At 44.5% G+C, this 24,788-nt stretch overlaps 1 protein-coding gene across 1 annotated transcript in view; it reads left to right on the top strand.

Annotated features, from left to right (window-relative positions):
- Positions 1-24,788, top strand: part of GRIK2 (glutamate ionotropic receptor kainate type subunit 2) — a 1,523,718-nt gene that overhangs the window by 1,412,500 nt on the left and 86,430 nt on the right. The window contains exon 15 of the mRNA XM_085611186.1: positions 22,989-23,239. Coding sequence (XP_085467312.1) covers positions 22,989-23,239 — 251 coding nt within the window. The remainder of the gene's footprint in view (positions 1-22,988; positions 23,240-24,788) is intronic.

The following is a 24,788-nucleotide window of genomic DNA, read 5'->3' as shown; positions in this document are numbered from 1 at the left end:
TTGAACTGTGGGCCTCAAATGGATGTTCACTTCACTCTTACATGTCAACTGATTTATGCAGGATTGTATAATGTATTTCACACTGGTATGGTACTGAAAAATGAAAATAAAGAGCAGGTTTATATTTAAAAAAAATAGAGCTGACCCTCTTCAAGGTAATGAGGGTTTAGGGTTACAAAGTAGCTCTGGTATTTGCTTCAACCAAGAAATAAAATGTTGGTAACACTACAGGTAGAAATACTAATATGAAGTCCCCTGCAAATGGCTATGGTAGACATGAGATGGTAGCTAAGAGACAGTAAATGTGGAGGAAACTACGGCAGGCCCAAAGCGATGAGAAGCTGGAATGTGCATTGGGAAATGCTGCATTACCATCAACAGCAAATGGGGTGATGTAAAATCTTCTCACCATCACATAGTGAGGCAGATTTAGAAATGCTGGTTCTATTTTTAGTGCAATGGAACTAAGTCAACTTGGAGACAAAAGGTAATAGAATCCCCAATCATATGCCACATTATAGCTTTAAAAGAAGTACTGACATATTGCCACATAGCCTTGTGCATGAGCTGCTGGGATGTGTGGTCCCAAGAGGATTGTTTTCATATCACTGCTTATTCCCCTAACCACGATGTGGGATCATAGGCGCTCGAATAGGCCTCTGCGTCCACTCTCATAACTGTTACAAGATGGAGTCTTAGCAACATTCTAAATGTTGCTATTAAAAGCTAAAGTAACATCAGTTGTTTGCAGTACTACCAAACACCAAACCAGCTGGTGCGTCCTCTAAAAAAAGTCTAATTACTATTAATTAACAATAAGCCTGCATTTACATACAGAAACACTTAAAGACAAAGCTTACGTCAACATATATGATGGATAGCTCTCAGTTATAGCACTGATGTACGAGGAATCTTCACCCTTCCTTTTCTTAAAGTCAATGTACAACAGATCGAACATTTACAACTTTAATTTAAAGAAAAGAAATGCATTTTGAAAATTATGCATTGGGCAAATTTGTTCTGAAAATAAGATAGTATATTGGCACGTAGTAGTGACATTTACAATGATCTCAAGGCTCCTCTGCAAAAAAACAGAATCAACCCATCCGTCTGTTGAGCTTTGCTTATATATTTTGACATATTATATTATTATTGGTAGTAGTAGTGGTCGTAGTAATATTGTTGTTAATATTATTATTAGTAGTAGTGGTAGTAGTATTAGTACTATTGTTATTAATGTCATCATTAGTATTATCATTATGTATTATTAGATTTATTATTATTATTAGTAGTAGTTGTATTATGATGATGATGATTATTATTGTTGGACTTGGCCCTTTTTGGCTAAAGTTTCCTAAACTTTTTGCTTTCCCTCTAGACCTTTTTCTGACATATTGTTGCCAACTTAGATGCTTAGGGCACTTTGCCACTGCTGATCAGTGTCAAAGTGCAAGTGCTCCCTGTGTAAAGTGTAATAGTAAATTGGTTGTCTATGATTGGCATGTTTACCTTACTAGTAAAGTCCCTAGTAAAGTGCATTATGTGTGCCAGGGATGGTAATGCATATGCTATTAGTGGACCTGCAGCACTAATTGTGCCACCCACACAAGTAGCCTTAAAGAGAGAACTCAGGCCTGCCACTGCAGTGCCGGCGCTCAGTTTGTTAAACTGCCATGTTGTCCTGACAAGTGCACCCACTTGCCAGGCCTTACCATTCCCTTTCTATGCACATCAGACACCCCTACGGTAGGTCCAAGGTACCCCCCTGGGCAGGGTGCAGTGCATGTGAAAGGTAGGACATGTACTGAGGTGTGTACCATGTCCTGACAGTGAAATAAACTCCATTTCGTTTTTCACTGTTGAAAGGCCAATTTGCCGATATTACAGAATGGGGAGGCTGTGTAATATGTTTCTAGCCTTTCTTCCATAAGGATTAAGATGGAGAGGTGAAGTTTACTGTACCTGAACTCACAATTCAATAACACATCTTTTTGTGAAGGTGGTTTTTGCATTGTGTGTTTAGAAACCACTCTTTTAGAAGTGGCTGGGTTTTTGTGCTCTAACATTTCTGTGTGTCTCTGCCTGGCTGTGGATCGACTGTCTGGATTTGAAAGCTATAGGATCTGGGGAATGTCTTCCCCCATGGGAGGAGGTGAGACAGCAACAGGCTGACCTGCATCTGAAGTGTAGGGGGAGGAGTAGCCCCTGGAGGTGAAGAGGCCTGGGTTGCTGCCATAAAACAATGGCCCCATGTCCTGCTGAGTGATTAAGGATCCAGGCCCATACTATCGAAGGAAGAAGGTGTAACTGGCAGGGAGACACCCAGAACTGGTTTGGACAGGGGTCAGTGCCCCCCTGAACACAAAGACTTCAAAAAGTTTGAGGGGTATAACTATGAGAGCTGAAACCCCTGAACGATGGATTGCTCAAGATTGAAAACTACTTTGTGGTCAAGAGGAACCTCTGCCAAGGAAGAAACAGCTGAAGAGACTGAAGGAAAGAACAGACCCTTGCTGTGTGTTCTGGGGCTGGCCTGCAGTTTGCTGATTTAACCAATGAGAGGCTAAGGGACCTTGCTGTGTGCTGTGTCCCCCTGCTTGAAAGGACTTTTCTGTGTGCTGTGTCCTGAAGTAACTTGTCCCCAAGGGCCCGAGGAGAGCTGTCTCCCTGTTGTGGAAACTCAGGAACACAAAAGTTTCCAGGTGTGTCTCAGCGACACTGTGTGTATGTGCTTTTTGCAGCCTGAGACCCTCGTAAGAATTGCCCTGTGATTGTGGGCACCTGGAGTCCAAACGAGTCTCAGCAACGCTATGTGCATGTGCTTCATGCAGCCTGAGCCCTTCGTGAGTATTGTCCTGTGATCATGTGCACCTGGAGTTCAAGTGAGTCTCAGCAACGCTGTGTGCATATGCTTTGTGCAGCCTGAGACCTTCGCGAGGGTTGCCCTGTTATCGTGCACACCTGGAGTCCAAGTGAGTCTCAGCGACACTGTGTGCTTGTGCTTTGTGCAGCCTGAGACCTTCACGAGTATTGTCCTGTTATGGTGCACACCCGGAGTCCAAGTGAGTCTCAGCGACGCTGTGTGCGTGTGCTTCTTGCAGCATGAGACTTTCGTAAAGATTGCCATGTGGTCGTGTGCACCTGGAACTCAAGGGAGTCTCAGCGACACTGTGTGCGTGTACCCACCTGGGGCGGGGTGCGGTCTCAGAGTGGGATGCTCCCAGCCTCTCCCCTTCTTGTAGCATGAGCCTCTGCTTCAGCTCGCCTTGCGGCCCGTACTTGCTGTGGAGTGGCTGTTACGGGGCCGGAGTGCAGAGCTGCACTTTGGTTTACATCATAACCGTGTTGGGGGCATATGTTGGCAGAAGCTGACCGTGAGCCAGTACGAGTGGCGGAGAGACGGTCTGAAGCGCCGTGATCGGTGCCGAAGTGTATTATGCATTGCATTTTTTCTGCATTATAGACTACCTGTTTGTTGTATTACGCATTGCATTATTTCTGCATTACGAACTCCCTGATTGTTGCATTATGCATTGTATTATTTCTGCATTACGAACTGCCTGATTGTTGCATTACGCATTGCACTATTTTTGCATAACGAACTACCTGATTGATACATTACGCATTGCATTAGTTTGCATAACGAACTACCTGATTGTTGCGTTATGCATTGCATTATTTTGGCATTACGAACTGCTTGATTGTTGCATAACGAATTGCATTATATTTACATTGCGAAGTGCTTGATTCTTGCTTTAGGAACTGCATAGCATTGCATTAGGACTCCATTGGATCATCTAGAATTGCTCATTAATACCGCCAAAACCTACAAGGGCTGGCTGGCCTAATAACCGGCCAGAAGGAATATTACAAGTACGCATATGTTGGACTTATATTGTGTGGTCTCATCGTATATCTTTTTATATAAACTTATACCTGTTTTTTATTAAACTCGTGTGGAGTCCATTTGTGGTGTCATCATTGGGTTACTGAGAGTGTGGTTGCAAATACTTTACACACTTGCCTTGAAGATAATCCTGGCTGCTCATGCCAAGCTACCGAGGGGGGAGCGGGGCTATCTGAGAAGGTGCCCTTCCTTTCCCTGACGTGGAAGCAAGGGTCCCTATTTGGTCTAAGGTACCTACCTCAGCCAACTAGAGACCCCCAGTTCTAACAATTATCATTAGTAGTAGCACGATTGTTATTAATGTTATCATTATTATTATCATTATTTATTATTGGCATCATTATTATTATTAGTAGTAGTTGTATTATGATGATGATTATTATTATTTGTATTTTATTATTATCATTATTATTAGTAGTAGTAGTAGTAGTAGCTGTCATATTATTATTATTAATTTTATTATTATTATTATTATTATTATTATTATTATTATTATTATTATTATTATTATTATTATCAGTAGTACTACTGTTATTAATCTTATTGTTATTATCATTATGTATTATTAGAATTATTATTACTATTATTAGTGGTAGTTGTATGATGATGATGATTATTATCATTAGTAGTAGCATGATTGATATTAATGTTAATATTATTATCATTATGTATTATTATTATTATTTGTATAAGTAGTTGTATTATGAAGATAATGATGAGGATAAATATTACCATTAGTAGTAGCACGATTGTTATTAATGTTGTCATTATTATAATTATTTATTATTGGAATTATTGTTATTATTACTGGTAGTTGTTTTATGATGATGATTATTACAATTAGTAATAGCATGATTATTAATGTTATCATTATTATTATCATTGTGTATTATTCGAATTATTATTGTTATTATTAGTAGTTGTATTATGATGATGATGATCAGGATTATTATTATCATTAGTAGTGACACGATTGTTATTAATGTTATCATTATCATCATTATTTATTATTGGCATTATTATTATCATTAGTATTAGTAGTATTATTGTTATTAATTTATCATTATTATTATTATTATGTATTATTAGAATTATTGTTATTATTAGTGGTAGTTGTATTATGATGATGATGATCATTATTATTATCATTAGTAGTAGCATGACTGTTATTAATGTTATCATTATTATTATCATTATGTATTATTAGAATTATTATTATTATTAGTAGTAGTTGTATTATGATGATGATGAGGAATATTATTATCATCAGTAGTAGCACGATTTTTATTAATGTTGTCATTATTGGCATTATTATTAGTAGTAGTAGTTGTATTATGATTATTATTAGTAGTAGTACTATTGTTATTAATGTTATCATTATTATCATTATTTTTATTATTATCATTATTTTTATTATTATCATTATTATTATTATTATTTGTAGTAGTAGTAGTAGCTATCTTATTATTATTAGTTGTATTATTATTAGTAGTATTATTATTATTATTATTATTATTATCATTAGCAGTAGTAGTACTATTGTTATTAATGTTATCATTATTATTATTATTGTTTATTATTAGTAGTAGTAGTCGTAATATTATTATTACTATTAAATATTATTATTATGATTACCATTATTATTAATTGTATTATTATTAGTAGTAGTAGTAGTAGCAGTCGTATTATGAATATTATTATCATTATCATTAGTAGTGGTAGTACTATTGTTATTAATCTTATCATTATTTTTATCATTGTTTATTATTAGTAGTAGTAGTCGTATTATTATTATTATTATTATTATTATTATTATTACTATTATTATTATTATTATTATTATTATTATTATTATTATTATTATTATTATTATTATTATTATTATCATGTGCTCATACACTCTGGTGGAGTCTCTTGATGCTTGGGTTCAAGGTCATATCTCCCTTGGGAGGGTTACTGCTGCAATAGAATTACGTTTTGAAGAATTGAAAGGCCAAGTTCTTATTTTTATTTTGGAAGGTCAGCAAGGTTGGGCTGCTGTTACTTTCTATCGAAATAATATTCCACATTTGTCTGCTGCCGTTCTGAGAGCGTTTCCTCCACGTTTATTTCAGTTTTAACGTTGATATGGTTACCTGCAGCGCAGAAGTGCAACTGAGCTGCCTAGGGACCTCATATTAAGTAAATGTGTGCTTGAGACATTTGGCGCCCAGGCCATGAAAAGAATGGCAAACCATAGATGCCGCTTTGAACTGGGATCTTATTCTGTTGGTAACCAGAGACGTTTGCACAGATGGACAAAACATTATTCAGCCTGAGCAGGAGTCTGATGGTAACATTTTGAATATGTCACAAACTGGAGAAATTGCTAGAGTACATGACTAGGAAAGTTGCATTTCTTTAGTCCAATGTGGACTGGATGAAAACTAAGACAAGCTGAAAATGCTTGCAGGGCCTTGAGAGAACTCGTTGATAATGGCCAAGGATGCCTGGCTCCAAAGGGGCACAGTGTTCTCGATGACATCATTGTCACTAGTATTAGTCTTGCTATTGTTATGATCAGTCGCAGCTGGTGCAGGTAAAAACAGTGGGGCGGGTTCGGGGGGGGGGGGTGGATGTTGACAGACGACAGAATCTGGACAATAAAATAATGACTCGGCGACCCGGCGAGCGCAAGGTAATTGGTATTATTTATCGTTATATTTTATTTTCCCTATTCCATCCTCTGCCGACTCCCCCCTACATCCCCTTCGCCTCGCCACCACCCCACTGCTCTTTCCTGCACCGGCTATGCCTGGTTATGATGATGATGATGATGATGATGATGTGACAATTATTTTTTCTGGTTGTGCTGGGAGGCTGTTAGATGAGAAGTAATACCGGTCCAACTTGCGTCTATCTTTAAATTCTCATTATTAATATTAGATACCCGAGTGAGCTTGGAGACCACCTGCAGTGTCTTTGCACCAGCCACCCAGTGTGATGTGCCCCTCTCCTCTAGAAAAGTAGGGTGGTGCGCTACTCTACAAATGGGATAACTTCCTTTCTGTGGTAGAGGCTACAGCGGCAGCAAACTTATACCCACACAGTGATGGCTTAAATTATCTCCCATTTATTTGCTTGAGTTCCTGAGATGGAAAGGGTTGTGATGAAAGGTTTTGCTGTCTAGTGTCTATATTGCTGACCTTGATACCTAGGTTGTAATCCTTACTTTGGAACTTCACAAATTGTGTGATTCTGGACAAATATTTCTATGTTATATTTTGCAATAATGCAATAAATGTAACTGTAATTACTAATATCCTTGGTTGTAAGCCAGAATTTCACTCTTTGCTGTCTACCAGTGCTATTTCAAAAACTTTAATGAAAAATATTTTAAAATATAGATGCATTTTTTTCTTTTGCTCCAAGTGACAACATAAGATAGTACAAGTACGCCCCACCAGTAAACCCCCATTCGGTGCCTCTGCACAGGTACAGTACAGAGCACTGTATATTTGCGTGTTAGTGCATGTACAGTGAACATCAAAGCTTGAAAACAGAGCATTGAATATCACCGAGTATTACTGAGCTGAGCTGTCTGCTGCAAGTGTGCTAACGTGGGGAGTTACTAAGGGGCATATTATCAAGCGGCAGCGATAATTATTGCTGGCCGTTCTTAGCATGAGGATTCTTATCGCCAGCTATCGCTGGAAATTATCGCCAAGGTAGCGCTGTATCAACAACGGATAGCGCAATGGCGATAATTATTCCAGTGTTTTCCATGGAACATCGCTGGTTTTCCAGCAATGTTCCATGGAAAATGGCGATATCCTTGGTGATAGGGCCTGTGGTCTTAGCCACACAATCCACCCCCCATGGTAGGTATGCCTTAGTCAGGAATTTAATAGACGTTAAATTCCGGCGTTAAGGCATACGTAACGCAATTTCAAATATCGCTAACCCTCATTGTTAACATGACGAAGCTGGGTTAGCGATATTTTTCCATGCTGGTTTGTCAGGCACGCCTCCTTTGCATCTCTTTAGCGATGAAATGGGAGGCGTGCTGACAAGGGGCGCTAATGCAAGGAAACACGCGCTAGCGTGTCCTTGTTGATAATGCGATAATATTATCACCGCTTTTTGCCCGAAAACGGGCTCTAAAGCAGCGATAACATTATCGCTGCCCCTTGTTGATATGCCCCTAAGTTAGTGCATGAGTTGTAAATAGTGAGCTATCATGAAAGACAGTCTCATGGCGGGTTATCTAACTCACACGTACTTATTTATTGATCGAAGGCCATGTTCACACTCCTGCATTTCAAACATGTGACTTCTATGATAAACATACATCTAAACTGGATAGCATGTCCTCTGGGAAAAATAGGCAGCTCTGACTCGTGCCAAAGAACTATACCTGTGAGTACAAAATCATGTTGCACACAAGTCTTTAATATCTAGTCCAGGAACCGTAGCCAAATCTAAATTTGCACACCCTCCCTTGCACACTTTTGCACAAAGCAAAGCATGGTATAAAATTAGAACTGGCAAGTACTTCCTCTGTCACATCCTCTGTAGGATGTGTCTTTACCAATTCCCAAACTCTTAATTTTGGAATGAATCACATACAGGAAGTAGTTCAAAAGTGAAAAAACAACCATGAGTAATCTATGCTAACTAGAAAATTAAGGAATTTCATTATAAAGCTCGAGATAGTGCTATCGCTTTAAATAGGTTATGGGTGTTGTGCAGCATTCTTACTTTCAAACGCATATTTGGAAGTGAAAAACATGACTTTTAAGGTGCTCTTCAAACATGTATTTAAAACACTGGCAATCATTCTACAGTATGCACCTGGGACTTTAAATGCTTCTCATTTACCTGCATAAGCAATTTGAAATACTTCAAAAAGCACATTAAGTGCACATTAGGAACAAGCGTGTACCGCCTAATGGGCTGAAAGATTGTTACATTGTCCTCTGCACAAACCTTTTAAATCACGGGATGAAGCAGATCACTTTTATACCCGGGTCCAAATGCGTTTAATTCATATGTATGTTTTGCAAAGCGCCACCTCGCCTCTGACGGCCACTTCAAGGCACTGCCATACATGGACCAGTACGACATTGAGAACAAGAGCATGTGGGGTCCAGGAAGGTGCGTGAGGTACCTCTTCCGGCTATTCTTCCGTCACATTCCTTCAGTGGAATGAACAGGGACTGTCATCAAAATGAGGAAAGGATGCACGGTTCAAGCAAGGAAGCCTGCAACCCAATCCTTTAAGGCTCTGTCACTATCGTCATAACCATGCAAGGACTTTAAATTCGGTATTAATATATGGCTGTCATGTAAGATCGTGTATATTAAGAAACCATCTTTTTCAATAATAGGTTTTAAAAAGGAGGTTTTATTACAATCTCGTGGCTAGTTAAACCCCCCAATCTGAACAATATTGTTATACCCAAAAATATCAACATTAAGGGCCATATGAAGGTGGGCTAATACCGATCGGTAACGGCCGAAAAATCGGTAAATTTTCCGTTACCGACCGGTATTTAGCCCTTTGAGATGTAGGAGGCTGGATTGAAGGATTCAGTAATTTACCGATTCGGTATTTTAACAAATCGGTAAAATACCGAATCGGTAAATTACCGAATCCTTAAATCCTATGTAGGGAGCACTCAAGTGAGTGCATTTTTGGTTTAAGGATTCGTTATTTACCACCAACTACAAGTTGATGGTAAATACCGAATACCTTTTCAAAAGCAATTTTGTGCTTTTTTAAAAGTGCCATGTGGCAGACATACATGCCCTTAGGGCATGTATGTGCGCCACATGTGCACACATGCACGTAAAATTTACCGATTTTTTACCTACATTCTATTTACCGCTTCTTAAATACCGAATCGGTAAAATTCGGTATTTAGGAATCGGTAAATAGAAATTACCTACATATGGCCCTTAGAGAGAAAAATATTTGTGCTTTTTCATAACAGTGTTGTAGTGTCCTGCGAGACACGTTCTAGTGTCCCGCAGGAAGCTGTACTTCCAGCCACTTCCTTGAGGGCTGGACACACTGCACCCCACACCCATCCATCATGGGTGTCATGAGTGACGTGAACCCACTAATAAAAAGGCCCGGGTGCACGTGCTTGAGGCCAGTTTACTGCACAGTCCAACCCGGTGTCCGCATCCCTTCATGTGGGCCTGAGGCCCAACACCACATTGGCGACAAGGCGGGTAGCCAGCCTCGCGTGCCTGCCGCCCTGAACTTTGTCGTTCCTCGTGGGGGAGGAAAGGAGTCCGGCAGGCAACGCCCCCACCGAGCTGTCTACGGCCACCCGTGACCGCAGTGAAGCTGAGACGTGACACCGATCTCCATGTCCAAGAAAAGCGACGACCGGAGACCTGCCGTGCCTCACCCCGCTGGCGTCCATGGTAGAGGTGAGAACATGCATCCCCAATGAGGGCGAGTGCTCCGCGATGCCTGCAATACATCCGCCGCCAAGCTCACCAGCGAGTGCCCCACGATGCCAGCAGTGCATCCGCTACCAAGCCCACCGGCATGTTCACGGATCACAGTGACCAGCAACTGCACGAGTCCCTGGAAGGCACCTACCCCGCTGCAACGCCTGCACGGTGCCAGCTGCTGCGCCCGGGCAGCCACCTTCGCAGGTAACACACCCGGTGAACTGCCACGCGCGGCAAGAAATGGACACTCACACCCCGCCCCGTTCCCTCCTACCGCATAACCCACGGCATCCGAGCGGCATCCGAGCGGTAGCCCGAGGCGTCGATCGGATGGGGAAACATCGCGGATCAGCGACATGCTGCATGGATATGCCCCCTGGTTCGGGTCCGGAGGCACCCACATAAGTGGGAAGAGTGGATCACCCCACGACACCCCGGCAGAGTGCAAGCCTCAGTAACGCCCGCCACTGAAGAGTGCCTGAGGACACCAACGCATGAGAGCAGCCATAGCACCAAAGGTAGGGCTGGAATTTCCCCGTAAGAGAACGGTGCAGTGCCGCACAGAACGGCCACAGGAGTGCGGGCGGGGGCGACAGTGGAAGGAGCGGCGCAGAGAACAGGTTCATGCCCTCTCACCGGCTCGGGTGCTTGAAGGCCATCTCACCCGATACTCACTGCTCCAAGGAAAGAAGCCGTAGCGGAAGCGCTGTCTTCCGAGTCTTAGCCCCAAGCAGCGACGGAACTGCCGGAAAACGGCCCAGAGAGTGCTCCTGCCTCCGGTACCCAGAGGCGGCCTGTGAATGTAGAAGCCTGCCTATCTTCGGCAAACACGCTCGCGATGCCAAAGGCGAGTACTGCGGCAGCGAAGCATGCGCAGCGCCACCTGCTGGTCCTGCACTGCATCGGCAACCCGGCCAGGCGAGGGAGCTGCATGACACGGACCTTGTCCAGAACCAAGCTGTTTCACCGCATCAGACCCTCCAGTGGTCGTCCTAAGCACCAAGAAGCGTAACTGAGAAGCGAACTGCCTGGCTCCCCGCACAGCGCAGTACAGCGAGATGAGGGAAAGCAGCCCCACCCGCTCGGAGCCTCATATCTGCTAAGCTGATGCAGGTTCGGGCATAAACCCAGCGCCGACCTCAGCAGCAAAGGTGGAACCACGCTGCCACCTTCTGGTCATGAAGCAACATCGCACCACTCACAGAGGCTCTCCCAGGTAGCCACCAAGGAGCAGGGGTTACCACGGGTGACAACACCACAAAGCAAGGTGCAACCCCCAAGCCTCTGTTGTACACAGAGAAAGTACGGGACACTAGAGAAATGAAAACACCCAGCCACACCGAGACAGCTGCTGTTTGAGTCACCTGCAAGACAAAGTGAACAGCCGGAACTGGAGCAATCGCACACAGCACCCTCTGGTGAAAGCCGCAAGACACTTCACTACCTCCTGCACCTACCCTTGCCAAGCTCGCAAACAGGTACAGAGAGACAAAGTACTGCTCTGTCTCTACAACAGAGAGTCACCACAGGAGCACCGCAGAGCCAAAGCTGCTCATCCACGCAGAGAACCCTGAGAAGGCAGCTATCCTCACACGAAGTCTGTGAAGACCGTGCACATGGCGTGTAAACCCCAATAGATGTCTGGTGCCACTACAAGCGAAGAAACGGCGCCACTGCAAGCAAGAAGATTGCGTCACCCACCCTCAGTGGTGAACAGACACCACCGCAGGATCCAGTTCGGACACACCAGGTGCCAGAAGAGGGCACACACAAAGAAGGTGTAGAGTATGAAGTCCGAAGTGAGCAACGCAGGCACCCCAACAGTGGATCAGCCCAGGCAGACGCCCAGGAGATAGAGGCATCTCCACTGAGAGAAGCACCGCTGAACGCAGCACAGAGAGCATATACATCTCCACCGCCACAGCGAAGCCCCGCAGTGGGCCGAAAGCAACGGTGTCCCCCTCAACACTGCCTCATGATGGAGTCGGCGGTGACCCACGACAGGCAAGAGAGGAGTCGCACCCACAGCAGCCGAAAGCAACACAGTGTCCTCCTCAACACTGCCTCAAGATGGAGTCGGTGGTGACCCACGACAGGCAAGAGAGGAGTCGCACTCGCAGCGGCCCGAAAGCCACACAGTGTCTTCCTCAACACTACCTCAAGATGGAGTCGGCGGTGACCCACGACAGGCAAGAGAGGAGTCGCACACACCACTTGGCAGGCCGCCACAGCAACAGGCGCTCCAACGCCAGCGACACGCGACTGGATGTCACGTCGCCCAGCAAGCAAGGAGCGCGCCGGAGCGAAGGCAGAAGCCGGCGCCATGACAGCGCTGCCTCGAGGTCGAAGCGCAACGCCCTTGATGAAAGGAGAGTGACAGCCCTGTCACCCTGAAAACCGGATAAACACAGGTGGGCTGAACAGACCAGCAAAGGGAGAAGACCGAGGACTCACAGCAAGCCACAGAGCACACCCTGACACACCAGACAGCCACCGAGGCGAACCAACGTCCCTGGATACAGCTCCACGGGTGAACCGAACATAAGCCGCAGCAAGCGCAAGCCGCGTCTCATCCCTATGCTTCCCCAGGCGACTGTCCATCCCCAAGCGTCGGTAGTCTAAGTCAAGTGGCATTCCTGCTCCTCTCCGCAGATGCCATGGGTGAAGATCAGCACTGAGTGTCCGTCCTCACACTGTCTCAAGACAACACACTCTACGTGTTAAGCCGCCACAGATGCTCAACATCAGCAAGGGAGAGGCACGTGGCTGCCCAGGTCCATCCTGATATCCAAACTCTCCCAGCAAGTCACCACCACCTGTCATTCCGACTCACCACATGGCGGGCAACCATCACCGCGCCAGCCATCAGCACATGCGTCAAACACCACTCCCCGAGTACCGATGGACTGGAGTCCGAAACCGTTGCCACACAAGCCGACTAAATGGAACCAGAAAATCACCTGTGAACCTGGCCTACACAGGAACCGCGGCAGCAAGTGCAAGTCTTGGCCAAGACTCATCCACCCGGGAGGGTTGTGCGTGTTACCAAACAACGGCTCCTCGGCGGTCCTGCAGCTGCCCCCAGACAGCACACAAGCAGCGGCTCCAGCGCAGCCTTCCTACAGTCCCGCAGCAACCCCGGCGGGAGAGCAAGGAGAGACATTGCCCCACCGATAGGTTACCGGTCACAGCCAAGTAGTTCAACAGAGACAGTCTGTCCAGCAACACCTCTGTGAAATCTCATGTGAGACTCCGTCCATGGTCGTGACGCAGCACGCTAAAAAGAACTGTTAGAACTCACCACAGACCACCACCGACGTCAGAAAAATGGAAGCCATGCAAGACACGTCATTGTCAGCGAACTGACAGTATGCAGCGGACGTCTCCAAGCCAGCAGTCGTGTCCTGAGTCCTTCAGGTTAAAGTACAGGTGTCCGCCGAGAAGGTCCTGCTGCTAGCCAAGTTCACCAGCCCATGTCTGATGTCGTCCTGCCACCTGACTCGAGAGACTGATGGACCCTGTGGTATTTAGTTAACCGTTTGTTTCTTCCCCACAGGTTGGACTAACACTTTGCTTGTCCTTCAATAAAGTTGGGGAGGAATATAGTGTCCTGCGAGACATGTTCTAGTGTCCCGCAGGAAGCTGTACTTCCCGCCACTCCCTTGAGGGCTGGACACACTGCACCCCACACCCATCCATCACGGGTGTCACGAGTGACGTGGCCCCGCTAATAAAAAGGCCCGGGTGCACGTGCTCGAGGCCAGTTTACTGCACAGTCCAACCCGGTGTCCGTGTCCCTTATTGCCGTCATGTGGGCCTGAGGCCCAACACCACAAGTGTGTTTGCATTAAAATCCAGCTAAGGCTATTTTGAAATAGATGCGCTCTGCTGGGTCTGAACGGTTGCGTCTTTGTTCATGCAGTGAGCCTTTGCCCTGCAGAGAAATGGGTCATTAAATGAGTGACATTGCTGTACATTTTGTCATTGACACAGCACTTCATTTGTTACAGCAGAAAACACATTTTCTCCATGGGCACTGATGGAGCATTATTTGGCTTCTCGCGTTCTTCCGTAATTGCTTGCACTGTCTGTTATATGTTGTGACACTGGCTTTCATTGGTATATGTGTTTGTCACAAAACCCAAACCCAAACGTTTGTTTTTATTCATATATTTTATGTGAGAAATCTGGGTCGCAGGGTCATAGTGGAGACACTGGGCATTGAGTCCCAACAGTAATAATTGGCTGCTTTCATCACTGGTGCCCTGGGCCCTCATGCTGAGAACATCAAAGTGAGAATCGAATACACATTTTTAGGTTGAGCCTAAGCATCACATGCGCTATCTCTTTGAGACATGCTGTATTCACTCTCTGGGCTGACAGCCTGTCCATTGCTTTTTTGTTTGTCTCTTCGATTGTCGTCCAAAAATGCCTGCTTGCTAGTGGTTAATCCTTCCTTTTTGTCCCTCCTTTTTGTGTTTGGTTTCCTCCCAAAGAGCACCACCCAATTACTGTTATCATTGTGCTTCTGTGTTCATATGTTTTCTTTGACTCCTGCTCGTGTCATTGTGTGCCCGTCTTCTGTGGTTCAGCTTCGACGCCCGTCACTCAATCTCCCGGTCCTGTTCAAATACCAAGATGACATTTCTGACACAGTTTTTGAGGGTGCCTCTTTAACCTTCTCTGACTTTAAAGCACGAGGATTTGCCCCAAACCCCTCCCACTTTGCTGCTTGTTGCTTTGGCGAGCCTAGGTCACCTGCCCTTGAGCATCCCAACCTTGAAGCACAGTTAAGGGCAAGGCTTGGGCGACTCCTGTTGCATTTTCTCAGACGCTAGTTTATGTCATGTGAACTTGAGCAACCAGAAGGTGTTGGAGCGTTTTACATGAGTGCTAGTTACATTATTCAATGCCAGATTCATTTTTGGGGACATATTTATAGAGCGCAAACTCGACTGATCAAAAGGTATTGAGGCTCTTTACAAAAGTCCCAGTTACATTACACAAGCTCAGGTTAATTTTTTTGTTTTTATTTGTGCAGAGATTAAGTGACGCCAACACTGCCCCTGTTTAGCCATTATTTCCCCTCTACTTGGCAAATGGGAGCAGCATTTGTCCCTCCTCCCACGTCACTGCATGTCTCCCGCCTCGCCCTGTCATTCTCCTCCTTTTGGAGCTCAAATTTCAAAGAGCATTCAAAGCAACGCCCCAGGGACTGTGAGGTATTGTTTATTATATAATGTGAACTCGAGGAACGTGAAGGTTTTGACATGCTTTACATGAGCACTAGGTACATCACACAAGGTCAGATTTAGTTTTTGGGGCATTTTTATAGGGCACAAACTTGACTGACCCGAAGCTATTGGAGCGCTTTACAAAGGCTCCAGTTATATTACACAAGGTCAGGTTAATTAATTTGATTTTAGGTGCGTGGAGGGAAAGTGATGCCAGCGCCATCACTGTTTATTCATTATTTCCCCTCTACCTTACAAATAGGAGCAGCATTCATTCCTGTCACCTTCTCCCATGACGCTGCATGCCCACACCCCTGCCTCTTCCTGTCGTCGTCCTCCTCTCAGAGTTCTAATTTCAAATTACATTCAAGGCAGCTCCACAGAGACTGTGAGACATTTTTTATTCTATAATGTGAACTCGAGCAACCTGAAGGTGTTGGAGCCATTTACATGAGTACTAGTTACATTACACAAGGTCAGATTTCATTTTGGGGCATTTTTGTAGAGCGCAAACTTGACTGACCCAAAGGTATTGGAGCGCTTGACAAAAGCACCAGTTACATTACACAAGGTCTGGTTACTTCTTTTGTTTTTTAGGTTCACGGAGTTTAAGTGATGCTGACGCCATCCCTGTTTATTCATTATTTCCCCTCTCCCCGAGAAATGGAAACACTTTGTTGTTTTTGCTATGTCCAGTGCTCCTATACCTAGGGGTCTCGAACAGAAAGGTAGCCCGGGGGCTTGCTGGTAAACAGATGGTGCAAGCAGTGTTTTGAATGGAAAACTCTGGAGAAGGGTGCCTGGTGAACAGAGGCCTGGGGGAGGAAGGATGTGACCTCTCTGCCATCAGAAAGTATTACACTGTTTTTTTTCACAGACCGTGCAATACTTTAGTGATGCGGTCCTACACAGAATGTTATAGTGCTGTTGACTTGGATCGAGGCACTTGTCTTTCTGTGTGTGTGTTCAAAAGCCTTGAAATGTGTCCATAAATGTTTCCTGAGGGAAGCAAGTATTTCTGAATCAGACTGCATGACCCGGGGTGTAGTAATTATATAGCTCTTCAATCCCTGGCGCACAGCACCCAGGATAACGTGCTGCATGGCTAAACACTTATAAGGTCCCAAAGGTGATACCTAGTGACTATGCCAATGCTTGTTATTACTAAAAATGCAGGGTAATGATGCACAGTTGTCAAAGGCTTAGACTCAGAACCCAGCAATGCAACAGAAAAAGCACTACACACTAACAGTTTTATTAAGGAAAATTGGGGATTTCTTTTTGGATGCCCAATTAAATTTTAATGTTTGTACTGGCCATAATTATTGTATTCACAGTACTATCTGTGACAGGCTACCTGCGCATAGATATCAGGCTGAGACAGACAATAATTATCCTTGTTCAACCCACTTAGATGTACACACACGTATACACATAATCTATGTAATCAGCATATTGCCTCTTACCTCCAGCTGTGCAGAAGCAGGACTTAGTTTAGAATGTGGTCATTGTCGGTTATCACTCAAAATCATTTTACCTGTAGTTTATAGTGAGTGAGCGTCAGTTAGTGAGACTAAATCACAGCAGAGATACAAAAAAATGGTGGCCCAATATCAAAGCATTTAGAGGAGATTAAGCTGGTCAGGACCCACTTACTCATTTATTTTTCAAGGACAACCAGGTAACGTTGTTATGAAAACACAGAACACATAGAATGTAGAAGTGAAATGAAAACGTAAGTGATATAAGTAAATTCTAATAACATGTATACATAGATATGTTGTGTATAAACAGAAGGAGCAATGAAAATAAAAGGATGAAAGGTAAAAAATATGATAGATAAAAGCAAAACATATAGAAACAAATGTTAATTAGAACAACATTTATATAAGTATTTTATAGCTGCATGTTTCCTTTATGTCGAGAAAGCAAAAGACACACAACTGATGGACGGAATGCAGAACAAATCAAAACATTCACCCCCAGTCAAGAGATCTGGGTTAAATCCATCATTCTTTTGCTCACCATGTAATGATGGATTTAGGCCCAGATCTCTGTACTGGGGAGAATGCATGACATTGTTCTACATTCTGTCGATCAACTGTTGTTTTTTCATTTCTCACCCGAGTGGGACAGGTATGCCCAGACGTGGGTCCCGTGCTCTCCATGCCACTGGAATCAAGCTATCCAGGCTGAAGAGGGGTGAAACCTCGAAACCAGTCCTAGGATGCTTGTTTCCAGTCCAGGGAGGACCTAGCTTGGCAGTTCGAGCTGGACTGTTCCCATGAGTCACAGGGTCAAGACTGATTTGCATATGGCTGGGTTCAAACTGGAATGGCATGGTGAGCAAAAAAACGATGGATTTAGGCCCAGATCTCTGTACTGGGCAGAATGTATGACATTGTTCTACATTCTGTCCATCAACTGTTGTTTTTGCATTTGTTTCCTTTATGTCTTCACTCATATGATTTGTTTATTTTAATTTTATATATTTTGTAATTGTATTTATGATATTTGTTGTGTACACCATACATGACCAAATCGTCCAATGTCATGGGCTGGTCATTAGAACATCAACCATGCTGGATATTGTGACACAGAGACCTGTTTTGGAAGTGTTAATTCAGAGGAGGGACAAGGATGTTTGTTCAGACTTTTCTGAAAGAGAGAAAAATAGGTTATATATTTGGAAGAGGAGCTTTACTGAGAATTACTTCTGCCCTAGCACCTACAGAGGAGGTGATAAACAGGAGGCTGTTGATCAAATGAATTAGACTTCCGCTGACAAATCAAATGAATTTTTGGGAGCTCTTCGGGTATCCATTCAGTCATGTAGAGATTGAATTTGAGTTGTCTACTGACACGGAAGTAGTGGAGGCAGAGTGTGAAGGGCATGATTTGGGCTGTCTTGTAGTCCAAGGTATGTCCGTTGGTATGCTGGCGTAAAGAGAATTTGCATAATCAATGTTGGTGTTGGTCAGAGTATCCATTAAATTTGGTGTGCAGTATATAGGTAGGCCATCCTAAGCAGTCTAAGTACACTTTGTCCTTCTTGCAACAGTGCCATGTTTGGTGTTCAGGTCAATGAGAACACGCATAGGTGCCTAGTTGAAAATTCAATGAAAGGGATACGTTTGAAGAAAAGTGGGTATCAATGTTGGTTTCATTGTGCTTAAGGCACTCTTCTTCATACACTCCTCAATGATGTCTAGGCTTCTGGCCCTGTAAGAGAAGATTTCAAAGATGTCCCTGTCTATCAGATAGATTTCATGTCTTCAGCATAACAGTGGAAAGTGTGGTTAAAAGGTCTCTGCATTTGACGCACTGGGGCTGTGGCAGTCGTTAATGTTTAATATCAAACTTTGAGAATCATCTGGAAGGTTTTGAATAGTTAATCAGATCCGATGAGTATGGACTGTTCACAGATTACAGAGGAGCCTTTTTGTCTCTAAGCAAAGTGTTCCAGTTCTTAACTTGGGAAAGTTTGAAAGATATGTGCTATAGGTTTGGAACAGATGTTTCTGGCATTGGTTGATGAACAGAGAGAATTGGGAGGATCATTGGGAGTTTACTCCATGAGGAGGAGGGATCATGCAGTACTATAGGATATTGTGTCCATTAGCCAGGAGCTGTATTCCAGTGGAATCGATCAAGCTCCCATTAAAGATTTGTGCAGGATAAGTTAGTGGTGTTAGAAAACAGCAACTTGTGGACAAAGGTCTTTTACAAGAACATTTTGGGTCTGTGGTAAAGTATGGTTTCTTTAGTTGCTTTTGGTGTAGAAATGGGAAGTAAATAGGAATGGATAACGAATTAGCAAGTGGATGGTTCCATTCTGGGAAAAATACTTAAGAAGGCTTCTCGTGTGTCTCTGTGGGAGACAAATCAAGGCAATGTCTTTTGATGTTTGTGACAGTGCTGGTGATATTTATTTTTTTAGCAGAGTTTTATATAGCACAAACTTGACCCAAATCCAATCAGGTATCAGAGCGCTTTACATAGCACCAGTTACGTTACATGAGGACACACATTCATTTTTTGTTAGGCATAGGGAGATTAAGTGATTTGCCCAGAATCACAGGATGTTTAGCATGTTTAGCGTCATTACCGAGACTCGAACCCAGTTTCCCAGGTTCGAGGTCGAGCACCCTAGCCGTTAGGCCAACTCCTCTCCCCATATTACCTTATATTCATGGATGCCAGTAATGCTGCAGGTTGCTAAATAAAGTGTGATCACCCATAAGATCTGTTCAAAAATGCAAGTCCACATTAATAAGAGCTTTTCAAGCTTGAGGGACTAGAAGTCCAGAAATATGGCAAAGGAAGATCTAGTTATGGACTTGGGATGCAGGCAGTATTAGGCAATGGTGTTAAGTTTAAAGCATTTAGGTGCCGATTACGATCCGGCCAAAAAATTCCCCGTACGACTCGTATCCGGTCTTTTTACCGTACGAATCGTACAAGTGCCGTACAAACTGCCAATTACGATTCGCATGGTAAAAAGTCCATACGAATCGCATTGGGAATTATTCCCCACACGTCCTCGGGTCGGAAAATGTGTCCGACACGTCCTCGGACGAATTACCGTACAAATGTGAAAAGTGAAGTCCGACCGCGGAATCACGATCCATCCCGTGCGTCCGATGTTACAACCGGATGGAAAAAACACCGTCCGCACCGAACTCCCATAGCAACCATGGAGACGTGCCCGCATACGCGCTGACCCCCCCCAGCCCCCGTACGTACGCGCTGAACCCCCCCAGCCCCCGTACGTACGCGCCGACCCCCCCAGCCCCCGTACGTACACGCCGACCCCCCCCACCCCCGTACGTACGCGCCGACCCCCCCCAGCCCCCGTACGTACGCGCCGACCCCCCCAGCCCGCGTACGTTCGAGTCGTACCCCCACCCGTGTATGTACACCCCTGTACGTGTCGAACCCCCCCGTGTATGTACACCCCTGTACGTGTCGTACCCCCCGTGTATGTACACCCTTGTACGTGTCGAACCCCCCCGTGTATGTACACCCTTGTACGTGTCGAACCCCCCCGTGTATGTACACCCCTGTACGTGTCGTACCCCCCGTGTATGTACACCCTTGTACGTGTCGAACCCCCCGTGTATGTACACCCTTGTACGTGTCGAACCCCCGTGTATGTACACCCGTGTACGTTCGAGTCGTACCCCCACCCGTGTATGTACGGTGGGGGTTCGACACGTACAAGGGTGTACATACACGGGGGTACGACACGTACAGGGGTGTACATACACGGGTGGGGGTACGACTCGAACGTACGCGGGCGGGGGGGTCGGCGCGTACGTACGGGGCAGGGGGGGGTTGGCGCGTACGTACGGGGGCTGGGGGGGGTCGGCGCGTACGTACGGGGGCTGGGGGGGTCGGCGCGTACGTACGGGGGCTGGGGGGGGTACGGTGCGTACCGGGCCACCTACTCTGGTCGTTTCGCGCCGTACTTCGCTTTTCCGGCACTTTTTGGGTGCCGTGAAAATATTGCTGTCCGGACTGCTGTCGGTTCGAATCGTAATTCCTGGGTCGTGAAACGCTGCCTGAAAGCGTCCCGACGTCACGTCACAGCATTCCTGGATCACATTCGTATGTATATTTTCGTCGGTCGGTGCTTTTTACGATTCGTACGGAAATTGTGTTTCCGTGCGAATCGTAATTCCATGTTTGTAAAGTTTTACGACCGGGTACGAGTCGGACGGGGAAAACGCTCCGACCGACGGTTCGTACCCGGTTTTTACCGGATCGTAATCGGCACCTCAGTGTCTAGATCCTGGCAGTCTCAAAGGGCAAATGGGTGCAGTCAAGGCGGTGCTTAATGGAAAATGCACTGCATTTGGTGCTTGCTTTGTTGAGGGTTTTGTGATTTATAAACAGGATTAAATGACAAGATAAGTGAGTTATGCATTGCAGCAATGCATGTGCTGAGAAGGGTGCAATAAACTGAGTAGTAAGGCAGAATGCTTGGGAAAGAGGACAAAGGCAGAGATATTTTCAGCAGTCATGTTGGTTTGCGCTCCTTGAGGATAGGTGCATGTGTTTTTATGGTCGATACGTCTGTCAAAGAGTTAGGTGTCGGATTGGGTGCAGTTTATTGGGAGTGATGAAGAGAGATCATAGAAGAATAAGTAGTATTCATTGGTTGAGAAGAGATGAGATCTCATCTGTAAAATGCGGCATACGGCCGATTTCAGGTAAGTTATGAAAAAAAAAACGAATTTTGGTGCGCGCGCTGCATCGCCAAATGCAGGTGGGAGGACAAAGGCACACACCGTTAGCATAGTACAACTCACAGAGATATTAAGTCGTCCTCAATCTACAGTATTTCCAGACAGCCAGAGTGAAAAAGATATATCAGTGACAGATATTTTTTATTATGGAATTGTGTAAGAGTTAATGGCATTATGTTGTGCATGACAGTTGTATCGATATGGACACATAGAAAGATCTCTTTGACCAGATGACTACTTAGATCATTTTGTTTTCTATTCTCCTAATTTTACGTTTTGGCACATGAACCCATGAGCAAAAATCTAAATTTGTCAAACATGAGAGGTGGGTGACCTGCGGATGGGCATACAAACGGATTACATTATTCTTCCATTTTTGTGTGGGGGGGGTCATTTATTAAACTATTTTATTATAATTTACTAAATGTTTTTCAACTGGAAAGTAAAATAATATTTTGTTATAAAGGCAATATATTTGCAGCATGTCAAAATATGTTAAAAGGCTGATTAATTAAGTCATTTTTTACCAGTTTTTTGCTAGTTCTGATCTGGGCAGCAAAAGAAATCTCTGCTTGTACAACATTTGCCCAGTTTGCGCAAAGTGTGCACAGGCATGTATTCTTGCCGCACACTCTGGGTTGGGGATCATCCCAGGATGTGTGACAGGTGAAGTTATCTGACCATCCCCTTTTGACAGAGGCGTCCGCTCAAATATGCACTTTGAACTGGGGGTTCTCTGAAGGGGCAGGTGCTCTTCAGACAGCATTCAAAATTGCCCTGTCTGCATTCCAGATCCCGTACTCCACCACTCATAAAATGCATACACAGTGTAGCAAAGAATTACCATCATGTGAGTCTGCACATTTACATGCATGGGACACTTATAGCCCATACATTTGCTCCGATAGGTCAAATATGATGTTCATATTCACAACTTTTTCTGCATCATTTGTTTAGCCCAACATGAATAACAAATCCTTGCTCTAGATTTACATACACAGCTCAGTTATGCCACATTTCCTCCAGATGTGTAACCATGTTCAGAATTAAAAAGTCCATGGTATGAGAAAGTAATATACTGAATAATTCAAATGTATTGAAAACATCATGCATTGCATCATGCCTCATTTGCCTTATCACTTTCAGGCTCTCCATACAGAGACAAGATCACAATTGCCATTCTTCAACTGCAAGAAGAAGGAAAACTTCACATGATGAAGGAAAAATGGTGGCGAGGCAATGGATGCCCTGAGGAGGAGAGTAAAGAAGCCAGTGCTCTTGGAGTGCAGAACATTGGCGGCATCTTCATCGTGCTGGCGGCAGGATTGGTGCTTTCTGTATTTGTGGCAGTGGGAGAATTTTTGTACAAATCCAAAAAGAATGCCCAGTTGGAAAAGGTAAATACGATCAATTTTCTACTGGCCACTGTCAACTTCAGCTGATCATGGGATCATTAGCTCTTGAAAAAATGGCGGCCTTTACTTTGTTGTTATGTTAATTTGCAATGGGTTTCACGGTTCACAGCAAACTGTATATCAGAAAGCAGGCAGACAGAAGAGTACTATACCACCCAGAGGCCCAAAATGTAAAATATAATTATGCACAAATAAGACACACCTATTTCGATAAGTTTCCTTATATCCATCTTAAAGAAATACTGTGATGACAATGTACTCAATAACCTATACTTTGGGGGCAATTATTATTCATTCAGTGAAATTATTATTAAATATACGAAATAGGAAAAGAAAATGAAATGCTTTGTTCTGGTTCACGAAGTTAAGGCAGCGCATTTGCCGGGGAAAAAGGCCCTTTTGTAAATGTGTGACTACTGGTCCTGATGCAGATACAAGACTAGCAGCACTGTTAGGGCGAGAGAGGGAACACCGATGCTGGACTCATATTTGCATCACTGTCCTCTTTGTATGATGAATCAGATGGTGCTCACCCACTTTTCTGTTAAGTGTTCTGGAGTGTAAGACAGAACCCTGCATCTGGTGTGGTGCGGGGAAAGGGGACACTTCAGGGGGGGCCACAAATCCTCATGGAGTTCCCATTCAGCCCAAGACAAATGAATATACATTAGATATGGGAGACTTATTGGATCCCTCATCGCACTCTGCGAGGGGCGTCTATTTGTGCTACATCACTTTATGCATTGACACATAACAGCTGTAAAGGCAATGTGATGAGGGTCTGCTTTTACCAGTAGGCTCCACCCACGTACTCACAATGCTCATGGGAGGAACCTGTACGTGTATGTGCCAAAATTGTAATTGTAATTGCATTTATATAGTGCTTACTAACCTGACGAGGTGTCAAAGTGCTTTTTGGCAAGTAGAATGCTACTCCGGAAGACAAAAAGTATTAGTGGTAAATTAGTACAGGGAAATATGAAATTAATTTGAGCGGTGGACATGTGAGTCTGTTAGTTGGATTGAAAAGGACAGAGGAGGGATAGAAGAGGGAAGGGCCTAAAAAGTGTTTATTTGGAGATCATAGCAGTAGGAGGAGCTTTGGGATGAGTGAAGGAGAGATTTACGGAGGGAAGCGTCTCCTTTGTCAGGCGTGGTATCATAAAACTGTCTACCACATTGATCTATTTGCAAGAGCAGTGGCAGTCTGCAGGGTAGGAAGGTGACATTTCTATATTGTAATGTTCTTCCTGCAGCCTTCGCATGAGGCAGTGACTTGACATTTGTGCAGGGAAGGCACCAGAGCTCCAGAGGGCACCCTCAAGCACTGCGCACATGTGGGGCCGGCCCCTGACCTGAGTACTCCTGACTGGGTGTGTGAGGGTGGCCCCCCTGTACTTTGCAAGGGGGGCCCCTCAACTTTCGTTATGCCACTTGAATGAGGGAAGCAGTGGAGTTTGTGCCTACTACAATCGTTTCAAACCTCCAAAAGCAAAATTGGCTTGCAGCAAGATTTGTGTGCGAGTCACTC

This window comes from Triturus cristatus, chromosome 6 (genome assembly GCF_964204655.1).
Source record: "Triturus cristatus chromosome 6, aTriCri1.1, whole genome shotgun sequence".
Classification (NCBI taxonomy): Eukaryota; Metazoa; Chordata; class Amphibia; order Caudata; family Salamandridae; genus Triturus; species Triturus cristatus.
The sequence above is the reverse complement of the archived record's forward strand: the minus strand, read 5'-3'. Positions and strand labels throughout refer to the sequence as shown.